The sequence below is a fragment of the Somniosus microcephalus genome, chromosome 30 (genome assembly GCF_052327205.1).
Source record: "Somniosus microcephalus isolate GS21.2 chromosome 30, FLI_Smic_1.0, whole genome shotgun sequence".
Classification (NCBI taxonomy): domain Eukaryota; kingdom Metazoa; phylum Chordata; class Chondrichthyes; order Squaliformes; family Somniosidae; genus Somniosus; species Somniosus microcephalus.
In genome coordinates, this window is record NC_141016.1 from 27,891,607 (window position 1) to 27,906,340 (window position 14,734).

Genomic DNA, 14,734 nt, shown 5'->3' on the forward strand with positions numbered 1-14,734 from the left:
TAAAATATTCATTCAGTGTTTTTGCCATCCCCATATTTCCCACCATTAATTTCCCGGTCTCATCCTCTAAGGGACCAACATTTACTTTAGCCACCCTTTTTCTTTTTATATAACTATAAAAACTCTTACTATCTGTTTTTATATTTTTTGCTAATTTACTTTCATAATCTATCTTCCCTTTCTTAATCAATCTTTTTGTTATTTTTTGCTGTCTTTTAAAGTTTTCCCAATCCTCTATCCTCCCACTAGATTTGGCTACCTTATATGCCCTTGTTTTTAGTCGAATACTATCCTTAATTTCTTTACTTAGCCATGGATGGCTGTCTTTTCTTTTACACCCTTTTCTTCTCAGTGGAATATATATTTTTTGGAAGTTGTAAAATAACTCCTTAAATGTATACCACTGATCATGTATCGTCTTACCCTTTAATCTATTTTCCCAATCCACTCTACTCAATTCCGCTCTCATACCTTCATAGTCTCCTTTATTCAAGCTTAGCACGCTTGTTTGAGATCCAACCTTCTCACCCTCTAATTGAATATGGAATTCAACCATGTTATGGTCACTCATTCCAAGGGGATCCTTTACTAGGACATTTTTAATTAATCCTGTCTCGTTACACAGGACCAGATCTAAGGTTGCCTGCCCCCTGGTCGGTTCAGTTACATACTGCTCAAGAAACCCATCCCTAATACACTCAATGAACTCATCCTCAAGGCAGCTCTGCCCAATTTGATTTGTCCAATTAATATGATAGTTAAAATCCCCCATAATTATAGATGTTCCCTTATTACAAGCCTCAACTATTTCCTGATTGATACTCCGTCCAACAGAGTTGCCACAGTTCGGAGGCCTATAGATGACGCCCACTAGTGTTTTTTTCCCCTTATTATTCCTAACCTCCACCCAAACTGTTTCATTGTCCTGATCTTTTGACCCAATATCATTTCTCTGTATTACAGTGATTCCTTCCTTTATTAACATAGCCACCCCACCTCCCCTTCCTTCCTGCCTGTCCTTCCTGATCGTTAAATAACCTGGTATGTTTAATTCCCAGGCATTGTCACCCTGCAGCCATGTTTCTGTAATGGCCACAAGATCATACCCATATGTAGTTATTTGTGCCATTAACTCATCTATTTTGTTACGAATGCTACGTGCATTCAGATAGAGAACTTTCAAAGATGTTTTGTGACACTTAGTTCCTGCTTTTGCCCTTTTTATTACTTTACCTTTTACTCCATACCTTCTGCCCCTTCCTGACCTGCTCTGGTTTTTAATTTCCCCACTGCTACCTAAGTCTATGACCTTCTCTGTTGTCATTAGTATTATTTGCTCTCTAGGAACCTCCCCCCCACTAGTTAGTTTAAAGCCCTCTCTACAGCCCTAGTTATATGATCCGCCAGGACTCTAGTCCCAGCACTGGCCAAGTGAAGCCCGTCCCAACGGAACAGCTCCCTCCTGCCCCAGTACTGGTGCCAGTGTCCCAGGAAGCAAAACCCATTTCTCCCACACCAGTCTTTGGGCCACGCATTTAACTCTCTAATTTTATTTGTCCTAGCCAAATTCGCTCGTGGCTCAGGTAATAATCCAGAGATTATTACCCTTGTGGTTCTGCTTTTTAATTTGGCCCCTAGCTGCTCAAACTCCCTCAGCAGAACCTCCTTCCTTGTCCTATCTATGTCGTTGGTAACAACATGGACCACGACAACTGGATCCTCCCCCTCCCACTCCAAGTTTCTCTCCAGTCCAGAGGAGATGTCCTTAACCCTGGCACCGGGCAGGCAACACAGCCTTCGGGACTCTCGCTCTCGGCTGCAGAGAACTCTATCTATCCCCCTAACGATACTATCCCCTACCACTACAACATTTCTTTTAACTCCCCCCACTTGAATGACCCCCCGCTCCACGGTGCTGTGGCCAGGTTGCTCATCCTCCCCGCAGTCCCTGTTCCCATCCTCACAGGGAGTAAGAGCCTCGAACCTGTTGGACAAGTGCAAGGGCTGCGGCTCCTCCAACACTACCTTCTGGATCCCCGTACCTGCCTCAGTTCTAGTCACACCATCCTGACCCTGGCCACGGACTACATCTGAATTAATTAATATAATTGGTGTGACTACCTCCTAATACACAGAGTCCAGGTAACTCTCCCCCTCTCTGATGTGTCTGTGTTTGAAGCTCGGACTCCAGCTCTTTAGCACGGAGTCGGAATTCCTCGAGCAGCCAACACTTACTGCAAATGTGATCACCGTGAGCATCAATGGTGTCCACCAGCTCCCACATATTGCAGCAGCAACACATCACCTGATCTCCCATTCTATGTAATTAATTAAATTTATTAATATTATTCTTAAATACCCTCTGCCTCGATTCTAGATGGTGAATATCACACCTTAGAAACTATAAACCAAGGAGATTTAAGCTTAAAAAGGGAGAAATACTTACCAACCAATCACTTACCCGCTTTGTGGTGACGTCACACCTTGAATACTTTTTACCTCTCTCCTTGCCTGAGATTGGAAATTGGTGAGGCCTACCAGAGCCTCTGGGGCCTCTTGTAGTCGCTCTGCCGCTCAGCTCCGCCTCCACCCGCTGCCGATGCTGCACTGAGGCCTACCTGAGCCTCTGGGGCCTCTTGTAGTCGCTCTGCCGCTCAGCTCCGCCTCCACCCGCTGCCGATGCCGCACTGGGGCCTACCTGAGCCTCTGGGGCCTCTTGTAGTCGCTCTGCCACTTAGCTCCGCCTCCACCCGCTGCCGATGCCGCACTGAGGCCTACCTGAGCCTCTGGGGCCTCTTGTAATCGCTCTGCCGCTCAGCTCCGCCTCCACCCGCTGCCGATGCCGCACTGAGGCCTACCTGAGCCTCTGGGGCCTCTTGTAGTCGCTCTGCCGCTCAGCTCCGCCTCCACCCGCTGCCGATGCTGCACTGAGGCCTACCTGAGCCTCTGGGGCCTCTTGTAGTCGCTCTGCCGCTCAGCTCCGCCTCCACCCGCTGCCGATGCCGCACTGAGGCCTACCTGAGCCTCTGGGGCCTCTTGTAGTTGCTCTGCCGCTCAGCTCCGCCTCCACCCGCTGCCGATGCCGCACTGAGGCCTACCTGAGCCTCTGGGGCCTCTTGTAGTCGCTCTGCCGCTCAGCTCCGCCTCCACCCGCTGCCGATGCCGCACACCACTACTGAGGTTAAACTGACTGGCCTGTAGTTGCTGGGTTTATTCTTACACCCTTTTTGAACAAGGGTGTAACATTTGCAATTCTCCAGTCCTCTAGCACCACCCCCGTATCCAAGGACGATTGGAAGTTTACGGCCTGTACTGCCGCAATTTCCACCTTTACTTCCCTCAGCATCCTAGGATGCATCCCTGGTGACTTATCTACTTTAAGTACAGCCAGCCTTTCTAGTACCTCCTCCTCATCAATTTTTATCCCATCCAGTATCTCAACTACCTCCTCTTTCACTATGAATTCGGCAGCATCTTCCTTGGTAAAAACGGATGCAAAGTACTCATTTAATACCTCAGCCATGCCCTCTGCCTCCATGCGTAGGTCTCCATTTTGACCCTAATTGGCCCACCCCTCCTCTTACTACCCATTTATTATTTATATGCCTATAGAACACTTTTGGATTCCCTTTTATGTTAGCTGCCAATCTATTCTCATACTCTCTCATTGCCCCTCTTATTTCCTTTTCCACTTCCCGTCTGAACTTTCTATATTCAGCCTGTTTCTCACTTGTATTCTCAACCTGACATCTGTCATATGCCCCCTTTTTCTGCTGGTGTATATATCAATGATTTAGACTTCAATGTAGGGGACATGATTAAGAATTTTACAGATGATACAAAAGTTGGCCATGTAGTTGATAGTGAGGAAGAAAGCTGTAGACTGCAGGAAGGTATCAATGGACTGGTCACGTGGGCAGAAAGGTGGCAAATGGAATTCAATCCAGAAAAGTGTGAGGTAATGCATTTGGAGAGGACTAACAAGGTAAGGGAATACACAATAAATAGTACTGTCCTGAGAATTGTAGAGGATCAGAGGGACCTTGGAGTGCATGTCCACAGATACCTGAAGGTAGCAGGACAGGTAGATAAGGTGGTTAAGAAAGCATATCGAATACTTTCCTTTATTAGCCGTGGCATAGAATATAAGAGCAGGGAGGTTATGCTTGAACTGTATAAAACACTAGTTAGGACACAGCTAGAATACTGCGTGCAGTTCTGTTCACCACTCCATACAGGAAAGATGTGATTGCACTAGAGAGGGTACAGAGGAGATTTATGAGGAAGTTGCGAGGTCTGGAGAATTTTAGCAATGAGGAAAGATTGGATAGGCTGTGGTTGTTTTCTTTGGAGCAGAGGAGGCTGAGGGGAGGCTTGATTGAGGTGTATAAAATTATGAGGGGCCTAGATAGAGTGGATAGGAAGGACCTATTTCCCTTAGCATAGAGGCCAATAACCAGGGAGCATAGATTTAAAGTAATTGGTAGAATGATTAGAGAGGAGTCGAGGAGAACTTTTTTCACCCAGAGGGTGGTGGGGGTCTGGAACTCACTGCCTGAAAGGGTGGTAGAGGCAGAAACCCTCATCATATTTAAAAAGTACTTGGATATGCACTTGAAGTGCCGTAACCTACAAGGCTACGGACCAAGAGCTGGAAAGTGGGATTAGGCTGGGTAGCTCTTTGTCGGCCGGCACAGACACGATGGGCCGAATGACCACCTTCTGTGCCATAAATTTCTCTGATTCTATGATTAGTGTTTAGTTTGTTCTTGTTTTTTAAGCAGAATATATTTTTCTTGTACTCTGTTGAACACAGTTTTAAATGTTTCCCATTGCTGTTCTCCGTCATTGTTTGCCAATATTGTTGTCCCTTTTATTTTCCCAAGTTCTATTCTCAGCCCCTCAAAATCAGCTTTTCTCCAACCTATTACCCTGGTCTTCGTCATACTTATGTCCTTCTCAATTACCTTAAAGCGTATTATATTATGGTCACTATTGCCTAGATGTTCCCTACTTTTACTTCTCTTATCTGTTCTGGTTCATTTCCCATTACTAGATCCAATAGTGAATCCTCCCTTGTTGGGCTTTTTACATATTGGGTTAGAAAGGAGTCCTGTACACATTGTAGGAACTCCAGTCCCTTATCCCCTTTTCCTACCTCTTCTGGCCAATTAATTTCTGGGTAGTTGAAATCCCCCATGATTATTATTCTATGTTTGTTACTTATTTCCCTAATTTGTTTGCATATTTTGTCCTCCACTATTAGGTGGTCTGTAGACTACTCCTATTAGTGTGATTAATTCTTTTTTATCTCTTACCTATATCCACATGGATTCTATTTTTGTCTTGCTGATAGCTGTGTTACTTTTTTCTACTGCCATTATGTTATCTCTTAATAAATACAGCTACTTCACCTTTCCTTTTTCCCCACTCTTTTCTAAGTATATTATACCCTGCAAAAGTTTAATTCCCAGTCCTGATTTTTCTGTAGCCATGTCTCAGTAATCCCTACTATATCTGGTTCCTCACAACATATTATTGCCTCCAGTTTCCCTGTTTTATTATGGACACTGTGTACATTGCTGTACAGACAGTTAAACTCATTTTTAATAGCAGTTCCTCTCATTTTAGTTTTCACCATCGTTTTACACTCCTGTTCTATAACTCTCTTTATTCCCAGGCCATTTATGTCCTCCATTAGTTTTGTCTGTCCCCTGCTGTCGTTTCCTGTTTTTTGTTTATATTTAAGCTTGTTTCATTTCTTGTAGATCCCTTCCCCCTCTAGAAGTTTAAAGCTTTTGCGACTTCGCTCTTTACCCTTTCCACTAGGATGCTGGTGCCATTCCGGTCCAGGTGGAGCCTATCCCATCGGTACAGCTCCTTCCTGTCCCACTACTGATGCCAGTGTCCCGTGAAAAGGAACCCCTCTTTGCCACACCAACCCCTTAGCCACGTGTTAATTCTCCTATCTGTCTGTCTCTATGCCAATTTGCACGTGGCTCAAGCAGTAATCCAGAGATTATTACCCTTGAGGTCCTGCTTTTTAATTTAGTTTCTAACTCCTGATACTCCCTCAGCAGGACCTCCTCCCTCTTCCTACCTATGTTGTTTGTTCCAACATGGACCACGACAACTGGATTTACTCCCTTTCCAAATTCCTCTCCAACCATTTGAGATATCCCTTACCTTGGAAACACACCCTTCGGGACTCTCATTCGTGGCTGCAGAGGATGCTATCTATCCTCCTAATTATAGAATTCCCTATAACTATGACATTTCTATTCTGCTCTTTCCTCCCCCCCCCCCCCCCCCCCCCCCCCCCCGTGTCCTTGGGCAGCCTTCTGAGCCATGGTGCCTCAGTCTGCATTGTGCCTGTCCTCCCCGCAGTCTTTCTCCTTGTCCTCCGAGGTAGCGAGTACATCGTACCTGTTGGACAGGACCAGTGTCTGCAGGACCTCCTTCTCAATGAAACCAAAGTTTATATATCTTTTTAACTGAAATATATCTTTTCTTCCTAAGATGCCACTTTGACTACTACCAAGAGTTTTCATATTGAAACGCCCAACATTGAGGTAAGATGTTTTGTGTACAAACGCTGGAAAATATGAGGAATAATGGATGATGAGAGACAACAGCGTAACCGCTGGGGAATGAGGGAGATGTGCCACCCCCCAAATTATGTTTGATAGAGGTTTTGTTTCTTCCCCCCCCACCACCCCCTCTATTCTCATCCTACATATCCCCTGATGTGTTCCCATGTGGCTGCGTCGCTGTGGGGACAGGATTGTACGGGTGTAAATCAGATGGGATTCTGAAAATGTCATTAACTGTCCTTGAGATCAGATCCCCACTCAACGCAGCTTTGTAATCCTTGGGCATCCTGTGATGTGCCAACCACTCTCGAGGGTTAATAGTACAACATGGGACATTAGTAATGATCTGATTAACGCTATTCCTCTCCTGGGAGTGTTTGATGGGACAGTGTAGAGGGTGCTTTACTCTGTATCTAATCCATGCTGTACCTGCCCTGGGAGTATTTGATGGGACAGTGTAGAGGGAGCTTTACTCTGTATCTAACCCGTGCTGTACCTGCCCTGGGAGTGTTTGATGGGACAGTGTAGAGGGAGCTTTACTCTGTATCTAACCCGTGCTGTACCTGCCCTGGGAGTGTTTGATGGGACAGTGTAGAGGGAGCTTTACTCTGTATCTAACCCGTGCTGTACCTGCCCTGGGAGTGTTTGATGGGACAGTGTAGAGGGAGCTTTACTCTGTATCTAACCCACGCTGCACCTTCCCTGGGAGTGTTTGATGGGACAGTGTAGAGAGAGCTTTACTCTGTATCTAACCCGTGCTGTACCTGCCCTGGGAGTGTTTGATGGGACAGTGTAGAGGGAGCTTTACTCTGTATCTAACCCGTGCTGTACCTGCCCTGGGAGTGTTTGATGGGACAGTGTAGAGGGAGCTTTACTCTGTATCTAACCCGTGCTGTACCTGCCCTGGGAGTGTTTGATGTCAGATATTGGAAACGGGGCTTATGGCGGGGGTCGGGGGGGGGGGGAGTAGAATGCCTGAGAGCTTCCAAGATTTATTGGATTGATTAATAATAACTGAAAAAACAAAGTTGATTATTTCCATAAATATCATTACCTGCAAAAGGTACTTTTGATTGAAAAAGAAAAGTGAATAGCTGGAAATCTTCGTGTAAAGGAGATGAGCCATGAGGAATTGGAGAACTTATAGAAGGTTTAGTGGGAGTGTTGGTGCTGGATGTAAAATATTAATTGGTGCAGGTAAGATCAACACAGAATATCACTTCATAAAGAGCAGCCTGTAGCAGCTGAGAATGGGAATTTAAATTCGTGAAAAGCAGCGTTAGAATGGATGTTAAGAAGTGGGATAGCGGGCAGAATCATTAAGATGTTGAACGTGGCCGGATGCTGTGATTTTTAACTGCGCTGAGTTGAAGCTGTATTGTCTTTCAGAGTTCCACCGCAGGGGAGGAAAAGAAATCGGAGCAGGACGCCGCTGAAGGAACTCTGGTGAGTCAGCAGTGGAAATGGCGTAGAGTCTTGGTTTCTATCTCAGGGTGGGATCCTGCCCTTGTGTTTTTCTGCCCTGCCGTTTCTGGATCTGATACAAACGCCGAGGCACCTCTGGGGATCTGCCACCCTGCCGTGACTCTGCAGCCCCTCGCAGAGCGGGCGTGACTCTCCACCTCAATTCCCTTTCCTCCTGTCAGCAAACACTTGGCCTCAGTTTGGCCTCTTTTCGGAGCAGCGCAGCTGAGTTCCGATTCCGTGGTGTAGAACGTGTGCCGCCTGAAGAGTGAATCTGGGGCCCCCTTTTTTTCTTCGCCTCTCCTGAATACGTGGGCACCATCTGCCCTCCAGTACCTCACCCAACGGTCATTCTTCGTGTCAGCCTTGGCAAGCTGTTCATTTGTGGAGGACACCACTCCTTTGATGAATGCAAACACCACCCACGCAATCGCACACGCACGCACACACACCGGGCTCTCTCTCTCTCTCACACACACACACACACACACACACACATGCGCACACCCTGCCGCATACACCACACACACACACACCACACACACACTTTCTAGCAGGGGTCATTGGAAAGTGATCCAGAGCGAGAGACCCTGGCTGACTTCTTTTCCTGAGCCCCGGGGAACTTAGGCCAATAGTAGCGCCTCTCTCACCACCCCAGCAAAGATCAGCTACCTCAACACAGATTGTGAATGGAAACTGGGTGCTTCCTGGTCTCGGGGGCTCAGAACCTCACCAAGTCCATTTACAACAGAGCCATTTCTCTGTGTGAAGCCTGTCACTCTTATGACTTATATGGAGAGACTGGAGAAGCTGGGCTTGGAGCAGAGAAGGTTAAGAGGTGTTCAAAATTATGAGGGGATTTTGATAGAGTAAGTAGGGAGAAACTGTTTCCACTAGCAGATGGGTCGGTAACCAGAGGACAAAGATTTAAGATAATTGGCAAAAAGTCAGCAGGGAGATGGGAGAATTTATTTTACGCAGCGAGTTGTTGTGATCTGGAATGCGCTGCCTGGAAGGGCAGTGGAAGCAGATTCAATAGTAACTTTCAAAAGGGAATTGGATAAATACTTGTAAAGGAAAAATTTGCAGGGCTATTGGGGAAGAGCCAGGGGCGCGGGACTAATCGGAGAGCTCTTTCACGGAGCAGGCACAGGCACGATGGGCCGAATGGCCGCCTCCTGCGCTATTAGATTCTCTGAGAATGGAATCTCACGGCTTTGTTCTGTATATAAGTACAAACTCTGGTGTCTGCTTCAGAGAATGTTTGCCACAAAAACAGTACCGATAATATATTTCCTTCTGTTTTTTTCAAGGAAGATGACTCCATTGATTGGTGGTGTAAGTTCTACGCCTCATCCGAGGAGCACAACGAGTACATGGACTACCTGTTACAGGGATTCGACACGATAAAGGCAAGGCTCTTTTTTTACCTCTGGGCCGCCTGACTTTCTGTCGCTTGCCACCTACTTACTGGACATTAAAATCGTCTGGGGCCAAACCAAGTCCCGTTCGCCCATCACCCCTGCGCTCGCTGACTTACATTGGCTCCCGGTCCGGCGACGCCTGGATTTTAAACTTTTCATCCTTGTTTTCAAATCCCACCTTGGTCTCATCTTGAAAGCACACATGCAGGTGCAGCACGCAGTTAGGAAGGCAAATGGTATGTTGGCCTTCATTGCAAGAGGATTTGAGTACAGGAGCAAGGATGTCTTACTACAGTTATACAGGGCCTTGGCTGGAGTACCGTGTGCAGCTTTGGTCTCCTTACCTAAGAAAGGATATACTTGCCATAGAGGGAGTGCAGCGAAGGTTCACCAGACTGATTCCTGGGACGGCAGGACTGTCGTATGAGGAGAGATTGGGCCGACGAGGCCTGTATTCACTAGCGTTTAGAAGAATGAGAGGGGATCTCATTGAAACTTATAAAATTCTGACAGGGCTGGACAGACTGGATGCAGGGAGGATGTTTCCCCTGGCTGGGAGGTCTAGAACGAGTGGTCACAGTCTCAGGATACGGGGTAGGACATTTAGGACTGAGATGAGGAGAAATTTCTTCACTCAGAGGGTGGTGAACCTGTGGAATTCTCTACCACAGAAGGCTGTGGAGACCAAGTCACTGAATATATTTAAGAAGGAGATAGATAGATTTCTAGATACAAAAGGCGTCAAGGGGTATGGGGAGAGAGCGGGAATATGGTATTGAGATAGAGGATCAGCCATGATATTGAATGGCGGAGCAGGCTCGAAGGGCCGAATGGCCTACTCCTGCTCCTATTTTTCTATGTTTCTATATCTCGCCCCTCCCTACCTCTAACCTCCTCCAGCCCTACAACCCTCCGAGATCGCTTCGCTCCTCCAATTCTGGCCTCGCGCATTCCCTATTTTAATCGCTCCACCTTAGGTTGCAGTGCCTTCAGCTACCAAGGCCCGAAGCTCTGGAATTTCCTCCCTAAACCTCTTTGACCTGTCCTAATATCTCATCTGGCTCGGTGTGAAATTTTGTTTGATAACGCTCCTGTGAAGCACCGTGGGGCGTTTTACTATGTTAATGACTCTGTATAAAAAGCAAGTTGTTGTTGTTGTGGTAGGCCACGCTCGCACCCGGGAGTTACAATTCACCCCAATGTGTTCCCAGAGTTTATCAAGTTTATCAAGTTCCCGATGGCGGGGGAGTCCAGAACCAGGGGTCACAGTCTAAGGATAAGGGGTAAGCCATTTAGGACAGAGATGAGGAGGAATTTCTTCACCCAGAGAGTGGTGAACCTGTGGAATTCTCTACCACAGAAGGCAGTTGAGGCCAACTTATTAAATATATTCAAGAAGGAGTTAGATATATTTCTTAAGGCTAAAGGGATCAAGGGATATGGGGAGAAGGCAGGGACAGGGTACTGAATTTGGATGATCAGCCATGATCTCATTAAATGGCGGAGCAGGCTCGAGGTGCCGAATGGCCTACTCCTGCTCCTATCTTCTATGTTTCTATGGACAATTGGAATTGTTGCCTGATTGGCCTTGGTACCACATATTGCCTTTTTTGTCTTAGCCAAATGGTCATTCTTTATGTGTGAGCTTTGACGTTGATTGTTGGCATTTGTGGAGGACATCACTCCTGGTACTGATCGTTTAAGATGGTGGATGGCTCTAACTCAGTTCTAACACTGTTCACATAAACATGAACAGCCCCACTCTATCATAAGGTCAGAAATGGGGATGTTCGTTGACAATTACAGTGTTCAGCTCAATTCGCAGCTCCTCAGATAATGAAGCAGTCCGCGCCCACATGCAACAAGACCGGGACAACATCCAGGCTTGGGCTGATAAGTGGCAACTAACATTCGCGCCACACCAGTGCCAGGCAATGACCATTTCCAACAAGAGAGAATCTAAGCACTTTCCCCTTGACATTCAGTGGCATTAGCATCACCGAATCCCTCCCCATCAACATCCTGGGGGTCGCCATTGACCAGAAACTTAACTAGACCAGCCACATAAATGCCGTAGCTACAAGAGCAGGTCAGAGGCTAGGTATTGTGCGGCGAGTGACTCACCTCCTGACTCCCCAAAGCCCCTCCACAACCTACATGGCACAAGTCAGGCGTGTGATGGAATACTCTCCACTTGCCTGGATGGGTGCCGCTGCATCAATACTAAAGAAGCTCAACACCATCCAGGACAAAGCAGCTCGCTTGATTGGCACCCCATCCACCACCTTAAACATTCACTCCCTCCACCACCAGCGCACCGTGGCTGCAGTGTGTACCATCTACAAGATGCCCTGCAGCAACTCGCCAAGGCTTCTTCGACAGCATCTCCCAAACCCGTGACCTGCACCACCTAGAAGGACAAGGGCAGCAGGTGCATGGGAACATCTCAAAATTCCCCTCCAAGTCACACACCACCATCCCGACTTGGGCATATATCGTCCTTAATCTCCCGACCTAACAGCACTGTGGGAGCACCTTCACCACACGGACAGCAGCAGTTCAAGAAGACGGCTCACCACCACCTTCTCAAGGGCAACCACGGATAGGCAATAAATGCTGGCCTTGCCAGCGATGCCCACATCCCAAGAATTAATTAACAAACAGTCCTTTGAATTGCTGTGATTGTGCAGTTAATGTAAATGGGAGTTAACAGAATAATTCTGGGAAGTGGCTCCTGGATGCCGGAAGCGATAGGAAAACCACTGTGAACACAATTGGAGAGAGGGCCGGAGGGGCGGTTGGAGAGAGGGCCGGAGGGGCGGTTGGAGAGAGGGCCGGAGGAGCGGTTGGAGAGAGGGACAGAGGGGCGGTTGGAGAGAGGGCCGGAGGAGCGGTTGGAGAGAGGGACAGAGGGGCGGTTGGAGAGAGGGACGGAGGGGCAGTTGGAGAGAGGGACAGAGGGGCGGTTGGAGAGAGGGCCGGAGGGGCGGTTGGAGAGAGGGACAGAGGGGCGGTTGGAGAGAGGGACGGAGGGGCAGTTGGAGAGAGGGACAGAGGGGCGGTTGGAGAGAGGGCCGGAGGGGCGGTTGGAGAGAGGGACAGAGGGGCGGTTGGAGAGAGGGACGGCGGGGCAGTTGGAGAGAGGGACAGAGGGGCGGTTGGAGAGAGGGCCGGAGGGGCGGTTGGAGAGAGGGCCGGAGGGGCGGTTGGAGAGAGGGACGGAGGGGCGGCTGGAGAGAGGGACAGAGGGGCGGTTGGAGAGAGGGCCGGAGGGGCAGTTGGAGAGAGGGACAGAGGGGCGGTTGGAGAGAGGGCCGGAGGGGCGGCTGGAGAGAGGGCCGGAGGGGCGGCTGGAGAGAGAGGGCCGGAGGGGCGGCTGGAGAGATGGACAGAGGGGTGGCTGGAGAGAGGGCCGGAGGGGTGGCTGGAGAGAGGGACAGAGGGGCGGCTGGAGAGAGAGGACCGGAGGGGTGGCTGGAGAGAGGGACGGAGGGGCGGCTGGAGAGAGGGACAGAGGGGCGGCTGGAGAGAGAGGGCCGGAGGGGCGGCTGGAGAGAGGGACGGAGGGGCGGCTGGGGAGAGGGCCGGAGGGGCGGCTGGAGAGAGAGGGCCGGAGGGGCGGCTGGAGAGATGGACAGAGGGGCGGCTGGAGAGAGGGCCGGAGGGGCGGCTGGAGAGATGGACAGAGGGGCGGCTGGAGAGAGGGACAGAGGGGCGGTTGGAGAGAGGGCCGGAGGGGCAGTTGGAGAGAGGGACGGAGGGGCGGTTGGAGAGAGGGCCGGAGGGGCAGCTGGAGAAATGGACAGAGGGGCGGTTGGAGAGAGGGCCGGAGGGGCAGCTGGAGAAATGGACAGAGGGGCGGTTGGAGAGAGGGCCGGAGGGGTGGCTGGAGAGAGGGCCGGAGGGGCGGTTGGAGAGAGGGACGGAGGGGCGGTTGGAGAGAGGGCCGGAGGGGCAGCTGGAGAGAGGGACAGAGGGGCGGTTGGAGAGAGGGCCGGAGGGGTGGCTGGAGAAATGGACAGAGGGGCGGTTGGAGAGAGGGCCGGAGGGGCAGCTGGAGAAATGGACAGAGGGGTGGCTGGAGAGAGGACCGGAGGGCCGGTTGGAGAGAGGGCCGGAGGGGCAGCTGGACAGAGGGCCGGAGGGGTGGCTGGAGAGAGGGCCGGAGGGGCAGCTGGACAGAGGGCCGGAGGGGCAGCTGGACAGAGGGCCGGAGGGGTGGCTGGAGAGAGGGCCGGAGGGGCAGCTGGAGAGAGGGCCGGAGGGGCAGCTGGAGAAATGGACAGAGGGGTGGCTGGAGAGAGGGCCGGAGGGGCAGCTGGAGAGAGAGGGCCGGAGGGGCAGCTGGAGAGATGGACAGAGGGGCGTTTGGAGAGAGGGCCGGAGGGGCAGCTGGAGAGATGGACAGAGGGGCGGTTGGAGAGAGGGCCGGAGGGGCAGCTGGAGAGAGGGACAGAGGGGCAGCTGGAGAAATGGACAGAGGGGCGACTGGAGAGAGGGCCGGAGGGGCGGCTGGAGAGAGGGCCGGAGGGGCAGCTGGAGAGAGGGACAGAGGGGCAGCTGGAGAGAGGGACAGAGGGGCAGCTGGAGAGAGGGCCGGAGGGGCGGTTGGGGAGAGGGACGGAGGGGTGGCTGGAGAGAGGGCCGGAGGGGCAGCTGGAGAGAGGGCCGGAGGGGCAGCTGGAGAGAGGGCCGGAGGGGCGGTTGGAGAGAGGGACAGAGGGCCGGTTGGAGAGAGGGACAGAGGGCCGGTTGGAGAGAGGGACAGAGGGGCAGCTGGAGAGAGGGCCGGAGGGGCAGCTGGAGAAATGGACAGAGGGGCGGTTGGAGAGAGGGCCGGAGGGGCGGTTGGAGAGAGGACCGGAGGGGCAGCTGGAGAGAGGGCCGGAGGGGCAGCTGGAGAGAGGGCCGGAGGGGCGGTTGGAGAGAGGGCCGGAGGGGCAGCTGGAGAGAGGGCCGGAGGGGCGGTTGGAGAGAGGGCCGGAGGGGCAGCTGGAGAAATGGACAGAGGGGCAACCTTCATAATATAAATAAAATCCAACCTTTTTTCCCTCTCGAACAGCAGTGTCCTAGCTTTCACTTTTTGTGGGCCCATAGATTCGTCCCATCGAACCTTGTGGGCCTTGAGGTGCTTGATGCCCAGGGCTCATGGAATGATACGACACAGAAGGAGGCCATTCGGCCCATCGTGCCTGTGCCGGCTCTTTGGTAGAGCTCTCCAATTAGTCCCACTCCATCTGCTTTTTCCCCATG

At 50.7% G+C, this 14,734-nt stretch overlaps 1 protein-coding gene across 1 annotated transcript in view; it reads left to right on the forward strand.

Moving 5' to 3' along the window:
* Positions 1-14,734, forward strand: part of LOC147098052 (myoferlin-like) — a 181,718-nt gene that overhangs the window by 123,655 nt on the left and 43,329 nt on the right. Inside the window, exons 36-38 of the mRNA XM_085970809.1 lie at positions 6,520-6,572; positions 7,983-8,039; positions 9,371-9,469. Coding sequence (XP_085826935.1) covers positions 6,520-6,572; positions 7,983-8,039; positions 9,371-9,469 — 209 coding nt within the window. The remainder of the gene's footprint in view (positions 1-6,519; positions 6,573-7,982; positions 8,040-9,370; positions 9,470-14,734) is intronic.